Below are 20195 nucleotides of genomic sequence, written 5' to 3'. Positions count from 1 at the left end.
ATGTTGTGGTTGTCCATCACTACATGTTGGTACTTTCCACCAAATAATTAATGAGTTTCCCAATAAGTACTTTGTACTTTGTAGTTTTATAAAGTACTGGTATAGGCTGTATAGAAAGTACTAGTACGGGCTGGTATATTTTCCTGGAGCAAATGGGGACACTGCCTTTGGAATGTGAGAGAGAGTTGTGGTGGTGGATGCTGTGAGTGCCACCAAAAGGTAACCTTAAGACAGGAAAGTTGGTGAGAAGTGTGGGTTGTCTGAGGGACTTGTGAGCCTCCTCTATAACATCCAAGTAAGTAATTATCAAAAGAAGGCACCAAACCGGGAAGGCTATGTAGCACCATCAAATACGCAAAATAATCAGAGGGCGCTAAATATCACCAAGGATGCCAATACGAGAACAAAAACGCATAAGGCGAACGATATCAAAAGTATCCGAGTCACCAAGAATTCTATCGAGGGACAGGTGACCGCGAGGGGCGGTCGGAAAGCAAGACACACGCTCGTCCTGGAAGTCAGGACATTCAAGAAGGACATGCACGACCGTAAGAGGGACAATGCAACTAGGACAATAAGGAGCAGGGCGGCGCTCCATCAAGTGACCATGGGTTAAGCGAGTATGGCCAATACGCAACCTCGCTAGAGCTGTTTCCCACCGCCGGTTACGGTGGAAGGAGGACGGCCACGAGGAAACACAACATTTAAGAGTACGTAGCTTGTTACCAGTAACAGACAACCAAGAGGCCTGCCAACGGGTAAGGACTGAGGAATGGATAACCGGGTAAAAGTCGGAATACGGAATGCCTTTACGAGAGATGGGACAAGAGCGGACAGCTTCCTTAGCGGCAGCATCCGCACGCTCATTTAAAGACACGCCAATATGGCTGGGAACCCAACAAAACTCAACCGACTTAAATTTACTGTGAACGAGAAACAGCCAATGCTGGATCTCGACAACTACCGGATGAACTGGATTAAAGCACCCGAGAGCCATGAGGGCACTACGAGAGTCAACAACAACCACAAAGGAAGACTGACAACGAGAAAGCAGGAGACGAAGAGCATAGAGAATAGCATAAAGTTCCGCTGTAAAGATGCTAGTCTCCGGAGGCAAGCGACACATATAAGTGCGATCAGGAAAAACAACAGAGTAGCCAACACCGTCCGCTGACTTAGACCCATCGGTGAAGACAGAAACGGAGCGGGAGTGAGAAGAAAAGTGCTCGAGGAAAAGGCGTTTTAGAACTGTAGGAGGGGTAAAAGCTTTAGTGATACGAGTCAAGGACGTACAAAACCGCGGAAGAGGGACCCTCCACGGGGGCAAAGAAGGAACAACACGAGGAGAAACATCAGAAATACGAACGGAAAGAGAATCCTGCAGGCGAGATAACCGGACAGAAAGAGGGAGGTGGTGAAGAGGAACAGGAACCGCAGGAGGGGTAAAAGTTAAAGCACGACAGAGACGAGAGGAAGGATGTTGCAAGGACCGCGCAAGATAGCGAAGACAGTAGCGATCACGGCGGTCCTGGAGAGACAGGAAGCCAGTGTCAACATACAAGCTAAGGACGGGAGTCGAACGAAAGGCACCAGAACTGAGGCGCAACCCAGTATGGTGCAAAGCATCAAGACGGCGAAGAGTAGAAGGAGAAGCAGACGAGTAAGCAGGGCAACCATAATCGAGCTTAGACAGGACGAGAGAGGAATGTAAAGCAAGGAGAGTGCGCCTATCTGCCCCCCAAGAAGTATGGGACAAGACCCGAAGGAGGGTAAGGGACTTAGAGCACTCAACACGGAGGTAAGAGATATGGGGAGACCAAGACAAACGAGTGTCAAGGAATAACCCCAAAAGCTTCGCGGAATCTTTGTATTCAAGGGGATGACCATAAAGTGACAAAGAGGGACGAAGAACAACCCGTTTCCGCGTAAAAGTCATGGCACAAGTCTTAGAAGTAGAGAACTTGAAGCCATGACCTGTGGCCCAAGACGACACGGCATCAATCGCAAGTTGAAGCCGGCGTTGAAGGAGAGGTGAATCATCACCCTGAAAACAAAGGGTAAGATCATCGACATAGAGAGCGGAGAAGACACCAGAAGGAAGAGAGGAAAGAAGACCATTGAGGGCAACCAGAAAAAGAGTAGTGCTCAGAACACTACCCTGGGGCACACCTTCGTATTGCTGAAAAGAGGGAGAGAGAGCGGTACCAAGGCGCACCCGAAAGGAACGACGAGAGAGGAAGCTGCGGAGAAAGAGAGGGAGATGACCACGAAGGCCAAAAGAATGAAGTTGAGATAGGATATGATAACGCCAAGTGGTGTCGTAAGCCTTTTCTAGGTCAAAAAGGACGGCAACAACGGAGGTCTTCGCAGCAAAAGCAGTACGTATATAGACCTCCAAGTTCACCAGGACATCTGTCGTGCTGCGGCACTTGCGGAAACCAAATTGAGAAGGGGAGAGGAGGTGATGGTGTTCCAGGAACCACATCAGACGAACGTTAACCATACGTTCAAAGAGTTTGCAGACACAACTTGTGAGAGCAATAGGGCGAAAGTCCTTAGGGGAAGTACCCAGAGACCCCGGTTTGCGAACAGGGAGGACAACGGCATCGAGCCAGTCCTCAGGGACTGACGACGACTCCCAGATCCGATTATACAGACTCAGTAAATACTGAGACGTGCTCGGAGGGAGATGGCGAAGCATCTCATAATGAATACCATCGGAGCCCGCCGCCGTAGAACCGCAGAGGGCCAGGGCAGAACGAAGTTCAGAGAGAGAGAAGGGATCATTATAGGGAAGCTGAAGATGAGTGCAGAAATCTAAAGGACGAGACTCAAGGACAGGTTTACGAAGAAGGAAAGATTGGGGAAGATGAAGACCAGAGCTAACAGAAGAAAAGTGGGAACCCAGTTCGGAAGCGACCTGCAACGGGTCCGCCACAAGAGTATCATGGAGGTGAAGGACCGGTGAAACATCGGGAACGAACTTACCCGCTATCTTGCGGATACGCTTCCAGATCTGGGCCAGAGGGGTTTCGGACGTAATTGTCGAGACATAAGATGCCCAACATTCACGTTTAGCCGTACGGATGGCCCTACGGGCCACCGCACTCGCTTTCCGAAAGAAAAGAAAAGAATCGGTCGTCTGCCTACGGCGGTGCTTCTTCCAGGCTGCACGCTTACAGCGGACAGCCCGAGCACAGTCCGCATTCCACCAGGGAACGCACTTCCGTGGACCCCGAGAGGAAGAGCGAGGAATAGAGCGGAGGGCAGCGTCGAAGACAGTGTCATGAAAAAGGAGGAGAGCGCGAGAGAGGGGCAGAAGGGAGAGGTCAGAGAGAGTAGCACTGAGGGAAAATAGGGTCCAGTCCGCCTTAGCAAACTGCCACCTAGGGAAAGAGAGGGAAGGGCGAAAAGAGAAAAAGGAAACAAGGATGGGGAAATGATCACTTCCATGGAGGTCATCAAGAACCTGCCATGTGAAATCTAAGTAAAGAGAAGAAGAGCAGAGAGAAAGATCAAGACAAGAAAGGGTACGAGTTCGAGAGTCCAAATGAGTGGGCTCACCAGAATTCAGAAGAGACAGGGAAGAAGAGAGGAGAAACGGCTCAAGGAGGCGACCCCGGGTATTCGTCAGAACGTCACCCCAAAGAGAATGACGACAATTGAAGTCACCCAGCAGGAGCACAGGCTCCGGCAAGGAGTCTAGGAGGTGTTTCAAATCAGGAAGAGAGAGCGGGACACTCGGGGGGAGATAAATGGAACAAACTGTGTACCATTTCCCCACAAAGATACGAGCAGCAGAACAATGGAGAGGCGAAGGAAAAAGTAAAGGAACAAAGGGAACATCAGCCCGAATCAAGAGAGCAGAAGAATTAGAAGCCCCAGCAATGGCTGGGGGGGGGGGAGAGAAAGGAATAGCCACGAAAACGACCAGGACGAGCACCAAGCATCGGCTCCTGGAGACAGACACAAAGGGGCGAAAACCGCGAAACCAGAAGTTGGAGTTCGAGGAAATTGGCGTAATAACCTCGAACGTTCCATTGAAGAATGGACAACGACGAGAAGAGAAAGGACAAAAACAGAGAACAAGGAAGAAACAAAGGCGAAAGACCAACAGAGCACGTTAAAGAATATCAGGGTCGGGATCAGGGTCAGCAAAGTCAGGGTTAGGGGGCATGGGTAAACTGAGCAAAGACGGAGGGAAGGAAACGGGAGAACAGATCAGAGGTGGGCGGGCAGGGTCCGGAGGAGGAGGAGGAGGAGGAGGAGGAGGAGGAGGAGGAGGAGGAGACAACGGAGAGGAGCAGTCAAGGACAGCAGCAGGAAGAGGGGGAGTAGAAAGAGAGGAGCGCACCCCAGCAAGAGCAGCAACCGAAAGGGAAGCAGGGGCCAAAGAAACCTCCATAGCGGGAACAGGGGGCGCAAGCACTGAAACGGGAGTGGAAGGAGCAACAGAGCCAGAAGGAGGAGCTGAGGAAGAAAGCGAAGCCTTCTTACCCGCCGGGGAAGAGGAAGGAGAGGAGCCAGGCTTACGCTTCTGACTTAAAGAGACCGGTGTCCCAGCAACTACGTACCGGGCAACGGATTCCAGTGTCTCAACAGGAGAAGCCGAACGAGAGCACACACGACGGCCGTTAGGAGAGCGATGGACATCCGCCCGCACCGACAGGCGGCGGGGAGAGCCGATAGATGGAGGAAGAGGATGGGAAGGAGGATCGGAGGGGGACGAGGAAGGAGACACAGAAGACACGACAGACCGGGTAGAAGGAAGGGGAACCCCAGACAGAGGACCAGGAGGAGGATCCTTCGGGAGAGAACCCAAAGGGACAGAGGAGGGGGCAGTGGGCGCATCAGGGTCCAAGGCCTGGAAACGGTTGTGAGTCTGAGGAAGGCGGGAAGGACGAGGAGAGGAAGAGCGCAACACGCGAGCATAAGAGATATTAGCATAAGGCGGGAGCCGGCGAACCTGGCGCCTCGCCTCAGGAAAAGATAAACGCTCCCGGTGCTTCAAGTTGAGGACGGCTGCCTCAAGCTTGTAATGGACACACGCACGGGAGAAGGTAGGATGGGCCTCACCGCAGTTGAGGCAACGAGCCTGGGGAGAAGCGCACTCCGACTTAGAGTGACCTTCGCCACCACACAAAGGACAGAGAGAGACAGTCCCGGAGCAGCGGAGGGCACCATGCCCAAACCTCCAGCACTTGTTGCAGAGCCGAGGAGAAGGAATGTACTCCTGGACAGAGCACCTGGCACCAGCAAGAATGACAGAGGGTGGAAGGGTCCTACCATCAAAGGTAATCTTCACAACCCGGAGGGGTTGACGGCGACTACCACGAGGGGGACGAGTAAACGTGTCCACCTGGAGAATAGAATGGCCCTGGGCAGCGAGGATATGTCGAATATCGTCGTGGCAGTCGCGTAGGTCCCGAACACCGGTCGCAACATGGGGCGGGAGCAAAATAGTGCCAACACTGGCATTCAACTGAACGTTCTTCGAGACCCGAACGGGGGTCTCGCCAAGGCAGGATAAGGCAGCCAAGCGGGAAGCAGCATCCTGAGAAGGAGCAGCAACGACACGCGTACCGAGACGAGTGGGGTTAAAAGTAATGGAGGCATCCACGGAATCAATGAGATGTCGATGAAGGGAGAAATCGTCAGGAGGCGCAGAATCAAGAGGGAGGAGATCAAAATATTTGGCCCACGAAGCGGGACCAAACAAGGCTTGATAGGTAGCAGAACTGGAAGGAATCGAGCGAGGGCGGCCGTGACGAGAACGGCGGTGAGAACCCCCAGAGAGAGAGGGGTTAAAAGGCGCAGTAGTTACAACTAGAGAAGGAGCCGCGCCAGGGGACGAGGTAGTCACCACTGGGGGCTTGGGGCTCGACCCAACCACAGAGGAGGGAGGGGAGCCAGGGGAAGGAGTCAGAGAGGCCAAAGGAGGAGCAAGGTCGGGGCCCAATGCAGCGGAGGCTACAGAGCCCGGTCTTCCAATACGGACCGACTCGGGGGCTTGGTCGCCCACCCCACGAGCCTGAAAAGGTAAGCCAGAAGCAGCCGAAACAGGGGTTATCATCTTGACGAAATTACGAATTCACTCACGAATGTGCCCCCACACCCACCATGGAGCCACAATTAGAGGCAGGACACCCAACAAGAAGCTATCGCCGATCTTGTCGGGGCCTCCTAGGGGTGCGTCGTGAGTATACGCCCCACAAACGCCACCTTAAGAAACCGACAGTCCGTCGAGATCGGGTTCAGTGACGAAGTGGGGATTGACAATAAAAGGTTCCCCTCGCTCTCGACGTCGGGTACTGCAGTTCTACGGGTGCAAGAGTATGCCTCCTCAAGCACCCGGGCGTCAAAGTAGAAGAAGTCCAAGGGAAGAACCAGAACGAGCAAAAGGTCGGCAGGAAACGGCAAGCAGATAGGAGAAGAGGGGGGAGAAAAGCGAAACAGAAGGAAAAGGAAAAGATGCCCAGCAGAATTGGAGAGGACGGCAGCAGGAGCACAAGGCTAGAAAAGGACAGAGGACTGTCCCAAGGAGCATCACACTCCGGCAGCCGCCCACTAAGCCCCCAGACGGCGACAACGAGCTGAGCGGGGAGGGGGTATAACATCCAAGAGCTCTCACATACGTTACGTTTACATAAGGTACCATCGACAGACTTTCTATGATTTCAGAAGAAATCCGTTTGTATGACTTTGCAAGTCATGGTGGTCTAGTGGTAGAGTATGCGGGGTCGTAGGTTCGCTCCTCATCACAGCTCTAGTGGATTTTGTCATTTATATATTTCACGTTAGTGTGATTTCTGTGTGTTTAGGGTCCTATCGTTTGAAAGGAATCTTTGCCACAAACCTGGCATGGTATTTTGGGGACATTGTTTACTAAACGGTTTTCTTGACTGCAACGGTCCTGTATGGTTGGAGCAGCGTCTGCCATCCTTCAGGGCGAGCTATATTATTCCTGCACTTCATGAATGAGAGGTTTTCTTAAGGTTGGCAAGGTATGACGGTGGGCGTGAGGTTAGGCCCCGAGGCAAGGACGCAGGGAACAAAGTTGGTGGGGGAGATTGTGCGTGAACTATGCGGGCAGGTGGTGCATGAGTGGGGCGAAGGTCACTCATATTATTTCTAACACTCAAGAATTCACGGGTGTCCTTTTCTTTCAACACTATAGTCTCATCATATATCTGATTGGGAACGCAATATCTGCCTCATGTCTGCTGTACTAAATGCAAGCTTACGTGCCTTCCCTTCACTACCCAATCCTCCACATGTGACCGACTCATCCCCAATGGCTAATATTTTGAGTGGGGAGTCCGTATAAATAACTGGGCCTCTACACTTCAAACCGAACTGTTTGCCTTGCTCCTTGCACTGAAATGTGTACAAGTCTCCAAACTTGATACATTAAGTGTAAGTGACTTTTTATCATTTATTGCTCTCAACTCTTTATAACTGCAAATTGCTCGTGTCTGAAGTTAGACACAAATACAACAAAATTATTAATGATGGTAACAGAGTCCATTTCATGTTGACTCCATCTCATGTTGGCTTCCGAACGCATGATAGAGCTGATGAGCTAGCCAAAAACTCTGCCTTTAAAGTAGAAATTAAGATTGGGATCAAATTAAAGTTAGATTGTCAATAAGCAATCTAAGGGCAAGATACCTTCAACAAAATCTTGTAACTTTGAGGCAAAGTAAAATTGACACCAGTAATTTCATCTATCATCATACTATCATGCAAGAAGAGCCATATATGTCAGTTGCTTAATTTAGAAACTATACGTGTGGTCGATCTGAAACGTCCAACTATACATCGGTCGAATATGAAACACCATGTTATTTTCTGTTGCTTAATCGAAAACTTTATTAATACCTGCTTGAAGATTTTCAATGTCTTCAGCAGAGGTAATTTTCATGCTGATTTTTGTGTCATCGGCAAAAGATGATACGAAGCAGTGACTTGCATTTTTGTCTTTATCTGATATGAGAATAAGGAAAAGCAGTGGTGCAAGGACTGTACCCGGAGATATAGAGCTTTTACCTGCGCATGGACATGATTTTATATGGTTGACTGTCACTCATTGACAATAGCAACAACTTTGACTGGCAATAGGAAAAACATCCCAGCGGGTTTTCTTCCTATTGGGGAGTGTTGTACATGCTGCTACGGCGGTATGTCCACTCACAAGATCAGTGGCACTGCCCAATAAACTCGCTCCTTGGGGCAAAACAAATAATTTAAATCTGTCAACATGGAGCTAAGTTGCAAAATATATATTTGAAGCATTCTTCGTTCTACGCACTGACCAAAACTATATTCAAATATAGTTGCAAAAACCATCTAAAACGCGAGTCCTTATCTCAACAAACTAATGCAAATCCAAATATCTCCCGCACCTTAAGAATGAAACTATCCTCTGGTTGCAGCTTCAGGTCTACCGCAGCCTCTTTAACGGCCTTCTCAAAGTCGAGATCTTTCTTGCGAGGGACATCCAAGGCAGGGAAGAGGTCTCCGATTAGGCCCATGAAGACGGGAACATCGTCGGTGACAATCTTGGGCACATTGTAGTCCCGGAGAGCCCGCATCAGCACCTGGTCCTCCGGCCGCTCTGGGTCGTCCCGCTATAACACAAACAAAAACAATCATCATAAATTAAGAAACAAAATTCAAGAGTATTAATAAATAGAATAAATAACAGGAATCACTGTTCATAATAATTATAAATTCTCTGCTAAGGACCTTCAGTCGACTATGCGACAAAGAAAGAAAACAGCCAATAACTTCCACGGAATGAATGACGAGGACCTAAATATCTCGGCACACCTTACAGTAATTGAACGAAAGGTTAAGAATATCTAGATGAACTACTTTAAAGGAAAGCATGAGTTTGAGGATCCCTCTAAACAACGACCCACCTTGAGGGAGCCAGCTACCACCAGAAGACTCTTGATGGCCCTCAGACCCCAGTCATAGTGGCTCTGTTTGGAGAGCAATTCGCTACAGAGACGGTAGAGGGTGATGAACTTTCTGGCCAGAACTTTGGCCTCGATGAAGCCCTCGGCCACTAGCATGATCTCGCAGATGAGTTCGAGGTCTGGCACCACCATGGCACACGGCCTGTTAAAAAGTCAAACTGTACCATCTATAAATATACTCGTGATGATTGTGCTGATGTCAGCTGAAAGTAGTTTCCTCAGTTTATATTAACCCAGGAAAAATATATAAAATATTTTTTTCTTACGTCTGTAATTCTGCATGAATATTATTCTCAATCTCGATCCCTCTACTTTTCACTTTCTACTAACCACTCCTTCCCTTCCATTATTTACTCCTCTGGTTTGATCAACAACTGACCTAAAGAGAACTTTGAGGTTCTCTGGAAGTTCGGTGCGACCGGCGTAGCCAGGGTTCATGGTGATGAAGATCCCAACTGTCGAAGTCAGGCGGATGGACTCTCCCATGAAATCGAATACCTTTTTGCGATTCCGAATAGCATCCTAGGATGAAAGTAATATGTAATTTATTACAGTCAAGAAGAGGATAGAAAAAAAATATTATACATATATATTATACCTATGGCTATATATATAGCCATAAGTGAAAATTTAAAGAAATTTATAAAATACAGACACTTTAACCTTACTGAAACAAATTATATAAATGAAGCAATCCAATAGAGAGAAGCTTCATAAGATAAGGTTTAATTTAAGCTCGTTATTACACTGAAAATTGATTACCTAAGTGGAAATGTTTAGTGGAACACTAACTTGTAAGGCAACTCACCTGTACACACTTCACCTGTACCGCCACCACGGAGAGCACCTCCACCGATATTCTGTTGAACTCGTCAAAGCAGCCCCAAGCGCCCGTCTGTGCAAGGCCCTTGTAGATATTGCCGCATGACTGGTAAAGATGTACATTATCATAATTGTGTACAGTTAATATCCGTCGTTTATAAATCAACCAGTAACCATAAAGCCATTGTGAGGACGAGATGTAGCAGGAAACTTTTATATAAGTTAGTCAGTTTAAAAGCTGTCGCCAAGCCAAAGGAGGAATCCTCACTCTAAAATGTTAGTGCGTTATGATGGGGGGCGCTAGCTGTGCCCAGGAGACGAGTATGGAGGAAAGTGAACCTACCTTGTAGTCCATCTGCTCGGAGCAGTTGAATACGTAGACCATCATGCCCAGGGCACGTCCCAGGTCCTTGGTGGTCTCAGTCTTGCCTGTGCCGGCTGGTCCGGAGGGAGCCCCGCCCATCACCAGGTGCAGCGACTGTTATACAACACAACATTATTTCCTTTATAGCCACAAGAACAAAATATTTCTTGTCCATGGATTATGATGTGCGTGTCTATGTGTGAGAGTTATGCTGTATGTGTCTATGTCTGAGAGTTATGCTGTATGTGTCTGTGTCTGAGAGTTATGCTGTGTGTGTTTATGTCTGAGAGTTATGCTGTGTGTGTCTGTGTCTGAGAGATATGCTGTGTGTGTCTATGTCTGAGAGTTAAGCTGTGTGTGTCTGTGTCTGAGAGATATGCTGTGTGTGTTTATGTCTGAGAGTTATGCTGTGTGTGTCTGTGTCTGAGAGATATGCTGTGTGTGTCTATGTCTGGGAGTTATGCTGTGTGTGTCTATGTCTGAGAGTTATGCTGTGTGTGTTTATGTCTGAGAGTTATGCTGTGTGTGTCTATGTCTGAGAGTTATGCTGTGTGTGTGTCTATGTCTGAGAGTTATGCTGTATGTGTCTATGTCTGAGAGTTATGCTGCATGTGTCTGTGTCTGATAGTTATGCTGTGTGTGTGTCTATGTCTGAGAGATATGCTGTGTGTGTCTGTGTCTGAGAGTTATGCTGTGTGTGTCTATGTCTGAGAGATATGCTGTGTGTGTCTATGTCTGAGAGTTATGATGTGTGTGTCTGTGTCTGAGAGATATGCTGTGTGTGTCTCTGTCTGAGAGTTATGCTGTGTGTGTCTGAGAGTTATGCTGTATGTGTCTGTGTCTGAGAGTTATGCTGTATGTGTCTGTGTCTGAGAGATATGCTGTGTGTGTCTATGTCTGAGAGTTATGCTGTGCGTGTCTGTGTCTGAGAGATATGCTGTGTGTGTCTATGTCTGAGAGTTATGCTGTATGTGTCTATGTCTGAGAGTTATGCTGCATGTGTCTGTGTCTGATAGTTATGCTGTGTGTGTCTATGTCTGAGAGTTATGCTGTGTGTGTCTATGTCTGAGAGTTATGCTGTGTGTGTCTGTGTCTGATAGTTATGCTGTGTGTGTCTGTGTCTGATAGTTATGCTGTGTGTGTCTGTGTCTGAGAGATATGCTGTGTGTGTTTGTGTCTGAGAGATATGCTGTGTGTGTCTGTGTCTGAGAGATATGCTGTGTGTGTCTATGTCTGAGAGTTATGCTGTATGTGTCTGTGTCTGAGAGTTATGCTGTGTGTGTCTCTATGTCTCAGAGTTATGCTGTATGTGTCTGTGTCTGAGAGTTATGTTGTGTGTGTCTATGTCTGAGAGTTATGCTGTGTGTGTCTATGTCTGAGAGTTATGCTGTGTGTGTCTATGTCTGAGAGTTATGCTGTATGTGTCTGTGTCTGAGAGTTATGCTGTGTGTGTCTATGTCTGAGAGTTATGCTGTGTGTGTGTCTATGTCTGAGAGTTATGCTGTATGTGTCTATGTCTGAGAGTTATGCTGCATGTTTCTATGTCTGAGAGTTATGCTGCATGTTTCTATGTCTGAGAGTTATGCTGTATGTGTCTATGTCTGAGAGTTACGCTGTGTGTCTGTGTCTGAGAGTTATGCTGTGTGTGTCTATATCTGAGAGTTATGCTGTGTGTGTGTCTATGTCTGAGAGTTATGCTGTATGTGTCTATGTCTGAGAGTTATGCTGTATGTGTCTATGTCTGAGAGTTATGCTGTGTGTTTGTGTCTATGTCTGAGAGTTATGCTGTGTGTGTGTCTATGTCTGAGAGTTATGCTGTGTGTGTGTCTATGTCTGAGAGTTATGCTGTGTGTGTCTATATCTGAGAGTTATGCTGTGTGTGTGTCTATGTCTGAGAGTTATGCTGTATGTGTCTATGTCTGAGAGTTATGCTGCATGTTTCTATGTCTGAGAGTTATGCTGTGTGTTTGTGTCTATGTCTGAGAGTTATGCTGTGTGTGTCTATGTCTGAGAGTTACGCTGTACTCATCTACTTGTGCTTGCGGGGATTGAGCTCTGGCTCTTTGGTCGCGCCTCTCAACAGTCAATCAACTGATGTACAGGTTCCCGATCCTACTGGGCTCTATCGAATCTACATTTGAAACTGTGTACGGAGTCTGCCTCCACCACATCACTTCCTAATGCATTCCATTTATCGACTAATGTGACACTAAAAATAAAAATGTCTTATGTCTCTATGGCTCATTTGGGCACTCAATTTCCACTTGTGTCCTCCTGTGCGTGTACCCCTTGTGTTAAATTGTCTGTCTTTATCTACCCCTATTAATTTCTTTTAGAGTCATGTTCCCTCTAACTCTTCTGTCTTCCAACGAAGTGAGGTTTAATTCACGCAGTCTCTCCTCGTAACTCATACCCCTCAGTTCGGGTGCTAGTCTGGTGGTGAACCTTTGAACCTTTCCCAGTTTAGTCGTATGCTTGACTATATATGGACTCCATGCTGGAGCTGCATACTCCAGGATTGGTCTGACATATGTGGTATATAAATTTCTGAATGATTCCTTACTCATGTTTCTAAAGGCTGTTCTTATCTTTGCCAACCTGGCATATGCCGCTGATGTTATCCTCTTGATATAGTCTTTATGGGACAGTTCTGGGAGGGCCCCCAGGCCCCCCCTCTCTCTCTCTCTCTCTCTCTCTCTCTCTCTCTCTCTCTCTCTCTCTCTCTCTCTCTCTCAACCATTTGTTGAACCATTCCATCAGTTTTTCCAGGTCTTCTTGAAGCCTCAAGCTGTCCTCCTCTGTCTTAATCCTTCTCATAATTTTGGCATCGTCAGCACACATTGAGAGGAATGAGTCTACACCCTCCGGGAGATCATTTACGTATATCAGAAACAGGATAGGTCCAAGCACAGAGCCCTGTGGGACTCTACTGGTGACTTCACGTCAGTCTGAGGTTTCACCTCTCACTGTAACTCTCCTCTTCTTATTGCTTAGGTACTCCATTATCCACTGGAGCACCCTACCAGTTACTCCTGCCTTGTTTCTCTAGCTTATGCACCAGCCTCTTATGGGGGTACTGTGACAAAGGCTTTTCCACAGTCCAAGGAAATGCAGTCAGCCCATCCTTCTCTTTCTTGCTTAATCTTTCTCACCTGTTCGCAGAATTCTATTAAGCCAGTGAGGCAAGATTTACCCTCCCCGAAACCATGTTGGTGGTTTGTCACGAAGTCCCTTCTCTCCAAATGTTTTACTAGGTTTTTCTCATGATCTTCTCCATCACCTTGCATGGTTTACAAGTTAAGGACACTGGCCTGTAGTTCAGTGCCTCTTGTCTGTCACCCTTTTTGTATATTGGGACTACATTAGCCGTCTTCCATATTTCTGGTAAGAATTCCGTCTCCAGTGACCTTCTATACACTATATAGAGTGGCAAGCAAAGTGCTTCTGCACGCTCTATCAATACCCATGGTGAGATTCCTTTCCGGAATCGACCTTCTCCTGGCACCTCTTGTTGAGTTCTTCACACACCTCTTTGTTATTCTCTGTGTACTTGTCCTCACCTGTTCTAAGTTTCCTTCCCCTGTTCTTTCACTGTTGTTTTCCTCCTGATGTGACTGTGGAGTAGCTTTGGTTCGTCTTGCTTTATTTGCTATATCATTTTCATACTTTTTCTGCTTCTCATTTCACTCTAACATCTCATTCCTGGTTCTCTGATATCTCTTTGCTTTCTGGTGTTCTGTTATTTCGGAACTTCCTCCACGCTCTTTTATTCAGTTCCTTTTCTTTCATGCATGCCCTATTAAACCACGGATTCTCCGTTTGCTTCTCGCTTTTTTTTCCTTTTGGACCGGAATAAACCTATTTACTGCCTTCCGACACTTTTGGGTGGCATTGTCCATCAAGTCTTGTACGGATTTAGTTCTGAGTTCTGTGTCTCATGGTATATCCTTTAGGAATTTTCTCGTATCCTCATAATTTCCCATTCGTTACGCCAGCGTTAGGGAGCCGGTCGGCCGAGCGGACAGCACGCTGGTCTTGTGATCCTGTGGTCCTGGGTTCGATCCCAGGCGCCGGCGAGAAACAATGGGCAGAGTTTCTTTCACCCTATGCCCCTGTTACCTAGCAGTAAATAGGTACCTGGGTGTTAGTCAGCTGTCACGGGCTGCTTCCTGGGGGTGGAGGCCTGGTCGAGGACCGGGCCGCGGAGACACTAAAAAAAGCCCCGAAATCATCTCAAGATAAGAAGATATAGCCCTTTGTTTTCTAGTTCTCTTTTGGGGAAGATAAATCCTAGGTCTACCAGGTACTCAGAGATCAATATACTGTGATCACTCATTCCCAAGGGGGCTTCCAACTTAACTTCACTTATATGCAACTCATTTTGGGTAAATATCATATCAATCATGGCTAGTTCATCTTCTCTTCTCATTCTTGTCGATCCCTTGATGAGTTGGCTTAGAATGTTTCATGTTGCCACATCCAGAAGCTTAGCTCTCCTATGTATCTAGTCCGCCCTGTGGGTCTCGGTTCTCCCAATCTATCTTCCCGTGGTTGAATTCCCCCATTATTAGTAGTCCGGATCCGTTCCTGATATCGATAGAAGCAGTGTGTGTCTGTGTGAGTTATGCTGTGTGTATGTCTATGTCTGAGAGTTATGCTGTGTGTGTTGATGTAAGTTATGCTGTGTCTGTGTCTGAATAAGTTAGGTTGTGTGTTTATATCTGTGAGTACGTTATGCTGTGCATCTATGTCTGCAAGTTGTGCTGTGTGAATGTATTGTAACCTTGATGTGCTTGCAGGGTCGAGCTAGCTCATAGCTTTTTGAACATTCTTAGATTATTGTAATGACTCACAGAGTTCACCTGTTTTATTTGACTGTCCATCAATATTGGTGTCCCAGATCATCCGAATCTTCATTGTTGTCCGATCCTCTACACGGCTAGGTTCCAGCCTTGATATTGGGATTAAGTTAGATCTGGGATGGATTTTGAATTTGGGAGAAAGCAGATGGAAGGATGCCTGTGAGACATTGCATCTCTATGTGAGTCAGTTATGTTGTGTGTCTGTTTCTGTGAGTAAATTTTACTGTATGTGTCTGGATTTGTTAGTCAGTTAGATGTGTCAATGTATTTTAGTAATTTATGATGTATCAATGTATTTGAGTAATTTATGATGTATCTGCTTCTGCGTGAGTTATGCTGCAAGCATGTTTTTGCTTAAGCTGTGCTATATGTCTATGTCTGAGTTAATTAGACTGTTTTGACAGTAAGTTAAGCTTACTTAGGTAAGTTAGTGATTAATCTACGCAAGTCATTTATTCTGTGCTTGTCTATGTCTGATAGTCAATCAACATATGAGCCTCTTACTATGTAAATCAGGGAATCTATATTAATAAGTGAATAATTATGGTACTTTGTGAGTGAGTTAGTTCCTCTGCCTGTGTTTCTTGTTGTTTCTAAGACTTTGAGTCAGTATGTTCATCATTTGTTCTGTATAAGGATCACTTAAATTGAGAGTCAGTGTTCTTTAATATAATTAAACTATACACAATAATGCTTAAACAATGTAGAACTCAGCATGTAGTAGAATAATTAATTAATTAATTAATTTAATGCTGAAATCGATGATATGAACCCTTAAATTACCAAGAAAATTTATCTTTTAATGAAGGACTATAAAATAACTTTGATATTGCCAGATAATAGTAAAAATAATATAATAGATACAAAATATTCATAGAACACTTCTGTTGGGTGCCATGAAGATCTACGATTAATTGTAACTATGTAGAGGGTGCGGTATCTGTGCTAGGGTGCGGTACATGTGTGAGTGTGCAGCACCTGTGTGTTGGTGCAGTACCTTTGCTAGGGTGCGGTACTTGTGCTAGGGGTACAGTACCTGTACGAAGGTGTGGTACCTGTGGGAGGGTGCAGTACGTGTGCTAGGGTGCAGTACGTGTGCTAGGGTGCAACACCTGTGTGAGGGTGCAGTACCTGTGTGAGGGTGCAGTACCTGTGTTAGGGTGCAGCACCTGTGTGAGAGTGATGTACGTGTGCTAGGGTGCAGTACGTGTGTTAGGGTGCAGTACGTGTGTTAGGGTGCAGTACGTGTGTTAGGGTGCAGTACGTGTGCTAGGGTGCGGTACCTGTGGGAGGGAGCGGTACCTGTGTGAGGGTGCAGCACCTGTGTGAGGGTGATGTACGTGTGCTAGGGTGCGGTACCTGTGTTAGGGTGCAGTACCTGCGCTAGGGTGCGGTACCTGTGTGAGGGTGCAGTACCTGCGCTAGGGTGCGGTACCTGCGCTAGGGTGCGGTACCTGTGTGAGGGTGATGTAGCAGCGGTCGGTGAGAGGAGTAATAACCAGGCGAGTAGTGTTGCCCAAGTACTCGTGGTCGTACTTCATCCGAGCGTCGCAAATGTCAACAAAGCAGTCGGCCTCTTGCTCGTCCCATCTGTGCGTGAAGGAAGAACTTGCTTTACAAAATAGAACAATTCGCAGTAAATGGAATGTGAAAATTAAGTAGAGAAGGGATGAGAGGAGAACGGGAAGGAGGGACTGACCTGTGCCGCAGCTGGGACTGACCTTTGCCGCAGCTGGGACTGACCTGTGCCGCAGCTGGGACTGTCCTCTGCCGGAGCTGGGACTGACCTGTGCCGCAGCTGGGACTGACCTGTGCCGCAGCTGGGACTGACCTGTGCCGCAGCTGGGACTGACCTGTGCCGCAGCTGGGACTGACCTGTGCCGCAGCTGGGACTGACCTGTGCCGCAGCTGGGACTGACCTGTGCCGCAGCTGGGGCTGACCTGTGCCGCAGCTGGGACTAACCTGTGCCGCAGCTGGGACTAACCTGTGCCGCAGCTGGGACTAACTTGTGCCGCAGCTGGGACTAACCTGTGCCGCAGCTGGGACTAACTTGTGCCGCAGCTGGGACTGACCTGTGCCGCAGCTGGGACTGGCCTGTGCCGCAGCTGGGACTGACCTGTGCCGCAGCTGGGACTGACCTGTGCCTCAGCTGGGACTAACCTGTGCCGCAGCTGGGACTGACCTGTGCCGCAGCTGGGACTGACCTGTGCCGCAACTGGGACTAACCTGTGCCGCAGCTGGGACTAACTTGTGCCGCAGCTGGGACTAACCTGTGCCGCAGCTGGGACTGACCTGTGCCTCAGCTGGGACTAACCTGTGCCGCAGCTGGGACTGACCTGTGATTCAGCTGGGACTGACCTGTGCCGCAGCTGGGACTGTTCTCTGCCGCAGCTGGGACTGACCTGTGATTCAGCTGGGACTGACCTGTGCCGCAGCTGGGACTGACCTGTGCCGCAGCTGGGACTGACCTGTGCCGCAGCTGGAACTGACCTGTGCCGCAGCTGGGACTGCCAGGCAAACTCGGCCGCACTCTCCACGCGGCCACTGATGAGTCGGCCCACCACGTCGCGCGCATGCACATCTATGGTGCAAATGGTCATGATCTTCTGCCGTTGCTGCCTCGTTAGTTCCCCCAGCAGCAGGGATATGAGGGCGTTCAGCTGCTGTACCTGTAACCACCTATGTTTTCTGATATACAAATTAAGAATACAAAATGTTTTCAATTAGCGTAAACTGAAACCCAGTGCGAGTGACCTTGCTCACTAAGAACACATTACGTAACCTTCAAGTCTAAAACACATTTGTTGTTTGTAATTCCCCAAACACACTTTTGCACAAATGCAATCAAATGTAGACTTCTCCCCAAAGTTAAGTATATAAGGACTCTAGTGCAAATGATAACGTCAACTTTACCCTTCATTTGAACAATCACTTACTTTCCCAAAATGTGAACAAAAGCACATTGTAGCACAAAAATTAGTAGCATTAGAACTAATGAGAACAGATGTGGACGTTAGCACAAATAGTTCAACAAAAAGCATAAATATGAGCAAACGAAAGCTCTCACACAAATAATGACTTTATGACAAATATGAACCAACTGTTCAGGTCACAAAGTTATTACACCAAGAGTGACAAATGAAGACGTTATCAACAATGTGAACACATGAACACTTCTACTAAAAGCCAAGGAATAAGGGCATCACCTGCTTCCTGTAGTAGTCCCTGAGGGCGTTCTCGTACCCCTCCTCCAGGCGGGAGAACGCCGCGCTCACCTCCACTGTCCAGTATATCTGAGTCCCCGTCAGTGCCACCTTAAAGATGAGACAAATATTATTGATAGAACAGATCGGGATGAGAGGAGAGGACGAGGTGATGCAGGATATCAGTGTTATATTCGTAATCTAAAGACTATTGTGGTTCAGTTGCCAGGCCCATTACATGGTTACCTAAGCCTCCCTCCATCACCCAACAACCCCTCCTCCTAATTCACCGTCGCATTTGGACGAATACTTTATCCAGGGACAAAAATCTTTGTAAAAATCCCAAAAAGGTTCCGGGTTCGATCCCTGGCGGAGGCGGAAACAAATCTGCAGAGTTTCTTTCACCCTGATGCACTGTTCACCGAGCAGTAAATAGGTACCTAGGAGTTAGAAAACTACTACGAGCTGCTTCCTCGAGGTGTGTAACGAAAAGGAGGCTTGGTCGAGGACCGGGCCGCAGGGACGCTAAGCCCTGATATCATTTTAAGATAACCACAAAATACCGTACGTTTCTGGTTAGTCAAAATTACTACAAATATGATGCTTGTTAATTCGGTAAGACATCGTTCATGATAAAGTAAGGCAGTATTACCGAGTGATGCGAGTGTGTTTTGTGCTGGGAGTGAGAGCTACAGTGTATCACTACCTGAGAGTGCACGAACTGTGAGTGAAGCAGACCAGAGTGGCCAGAGTGGTGACCAGTGTGACCACTCACTAGTGAGGTAACTGACGAGTGCACAGCATGTCGCCAGGGGCAGCCTCGCCCACACCACCACCTGTCATCTGCAACATGAGCCGCCATTCTGTGATAACACCACAAGAAGTCTCACTACAGGTTGATGACCGTGGGCCAGCAGGCGCGCGTCACTACAGGTTGATGACCGTGGGCCAGCAGGCGCGCGTCACTACAGGTTGATGACCGTGGGCCAGCAGGCGCGCGTCACTACAGGTTGATGACCGTGGGCCAGCAGGCGCGCGTCACTACAGGTTGATGACCGTGGGCCAGCAGGCGCGCGTCACTACAGGTTGATGACCGTGGGCCAGCAGGCGCGCGTCACTACAGGTTGATGACCGTGGGCCAGCAGGCGCGCGTCACTACAGGTTGATGACCGTGGGCCAGCAGGCGCGCGTCACTACAGGTTGATGACCGTGGGCCAGCAGGCGCGCGTCACTACAGGTTGATGACCGTGGGCCAGCAGGCGCGCGTCACTACAGGTTGATGACCGTGGGCCAGCAGGCGCGCGTCACTACAGGTTGATGACCGTGGGCCAGCAGGCGCGCGTCACTACAGGTTGATGACCGTGGGCCAGCAGGCGCGCGTCACTACAGGTTGATGACCGTGGGCCAGCAGGCGCGCGTCACTACAGGTTGATGACCGTGGGCCAGCAGGCGCGCGTCACTACAGGTTGATGACCGTGGGCCAGCAGGCGCGCGTCACTACAGGTTGATGACCGTGGGCCAGCAGGCGCGCGTCACTACAGGTTGATGACCGTGGGCCAGCAGGCGCGCGTCACTACAGGTTGATGACCGTGGGCCAGCAGGCGCGCGTCACTACAGGTTGATGACCGTGGGCCAGGAGGTCGCGTCACTACAGGTTGATGACCGTGGGCCAGCAGGCGCGCGTCACTACAGGTTGATGACCGTGGGCCAGCAGGCGCGCGTCACTACAGGTTGATGACCGTGGGCCAGCAGGTCGCGTCACCACACACAACATCTTCCATACATTTACAGTCAGAAGAGAGTGATGGAGGATATAATGAATGTTCTCGCATTTACCAGAGTAGTGAGGCTGGCCACCAAGCAACACATGGCTCTAATGTGGCTACTTGTCCCTCATGGGGCCCTCATGGGGCCCTCATCTGTGACCCTCCACCTGCTGTGACACTCCACCTCCACCTG

The 20195-nt window shown here is 48.4% G+C and overlaps 1 protein-coding gene across 1 annotated transcript in view; it reads right to left on the bottom strand.

Moving 5' to 3' along the window:
- Nucleotides 1–20195, bottom strand: part of LOC123756315 (dynein beta chain, ciliary) — a 289304-nt gene that overhangs the window by 259412 nt on the left and 9697 nt on the right. The window contains exons 3-10 of the mRNA XM_069331022.1: nucleotides 18240–18347; nucleotides 17524–17702; nucleotides 16487–16622; nucleotides 10150–10284; nucleotides 9793–9912; nucleotides 9364–9506; nucleotides 8925–9126; nucleotides 8406–8630 (exon numbers count right to left, since the gene is read on the bottom strand). Coding sequence (XP_069187123.1) covers nucleotides 8406–8630; nucleotides 8925–9126; nucleotides 9364–9506; nucleotides 9793–9912; nucleotides 10150–10284; nucleotides 16487–16622; nucleotides 17524–17702; nucleotides 18240–18347 — 1248 coding nt within the window. The remainder of the gene's footprint in view (nucleotides 1–8405; nucleotides 8631–8924; nucleotides 9127–9363; nucleotides 9507–9792; nucleotides 9913–10149; nucleotides 10285–16486; nucleotides 16623–17523; nucleotides 17703–18239; nucleotides 18348–20195) is intronic.

The sequence above is a fragment of the Procambarus clarkii genome, chromosome 25 (genome assembly GCF_040958095.1).
Source record: "Procambarus clarkii isolate CNS0578487 chromosome 25, FALCON_Pclarkii_2.0, whole genome shotgun sequence".
In the NCBI taxonomy this organism is placed as follows: domain Eukaryota; kingdom Metazoa; phylum Arthropoda; class Malacostraca; order Decapoda; family Cambaridae; genus Procambarus; species Procambarus clarkii.
The sequence above is the reverse complement of the archived record's forward strand: the minus strand, read 5'-3'. Positions and strand labels throughout refer to the sequence as shown.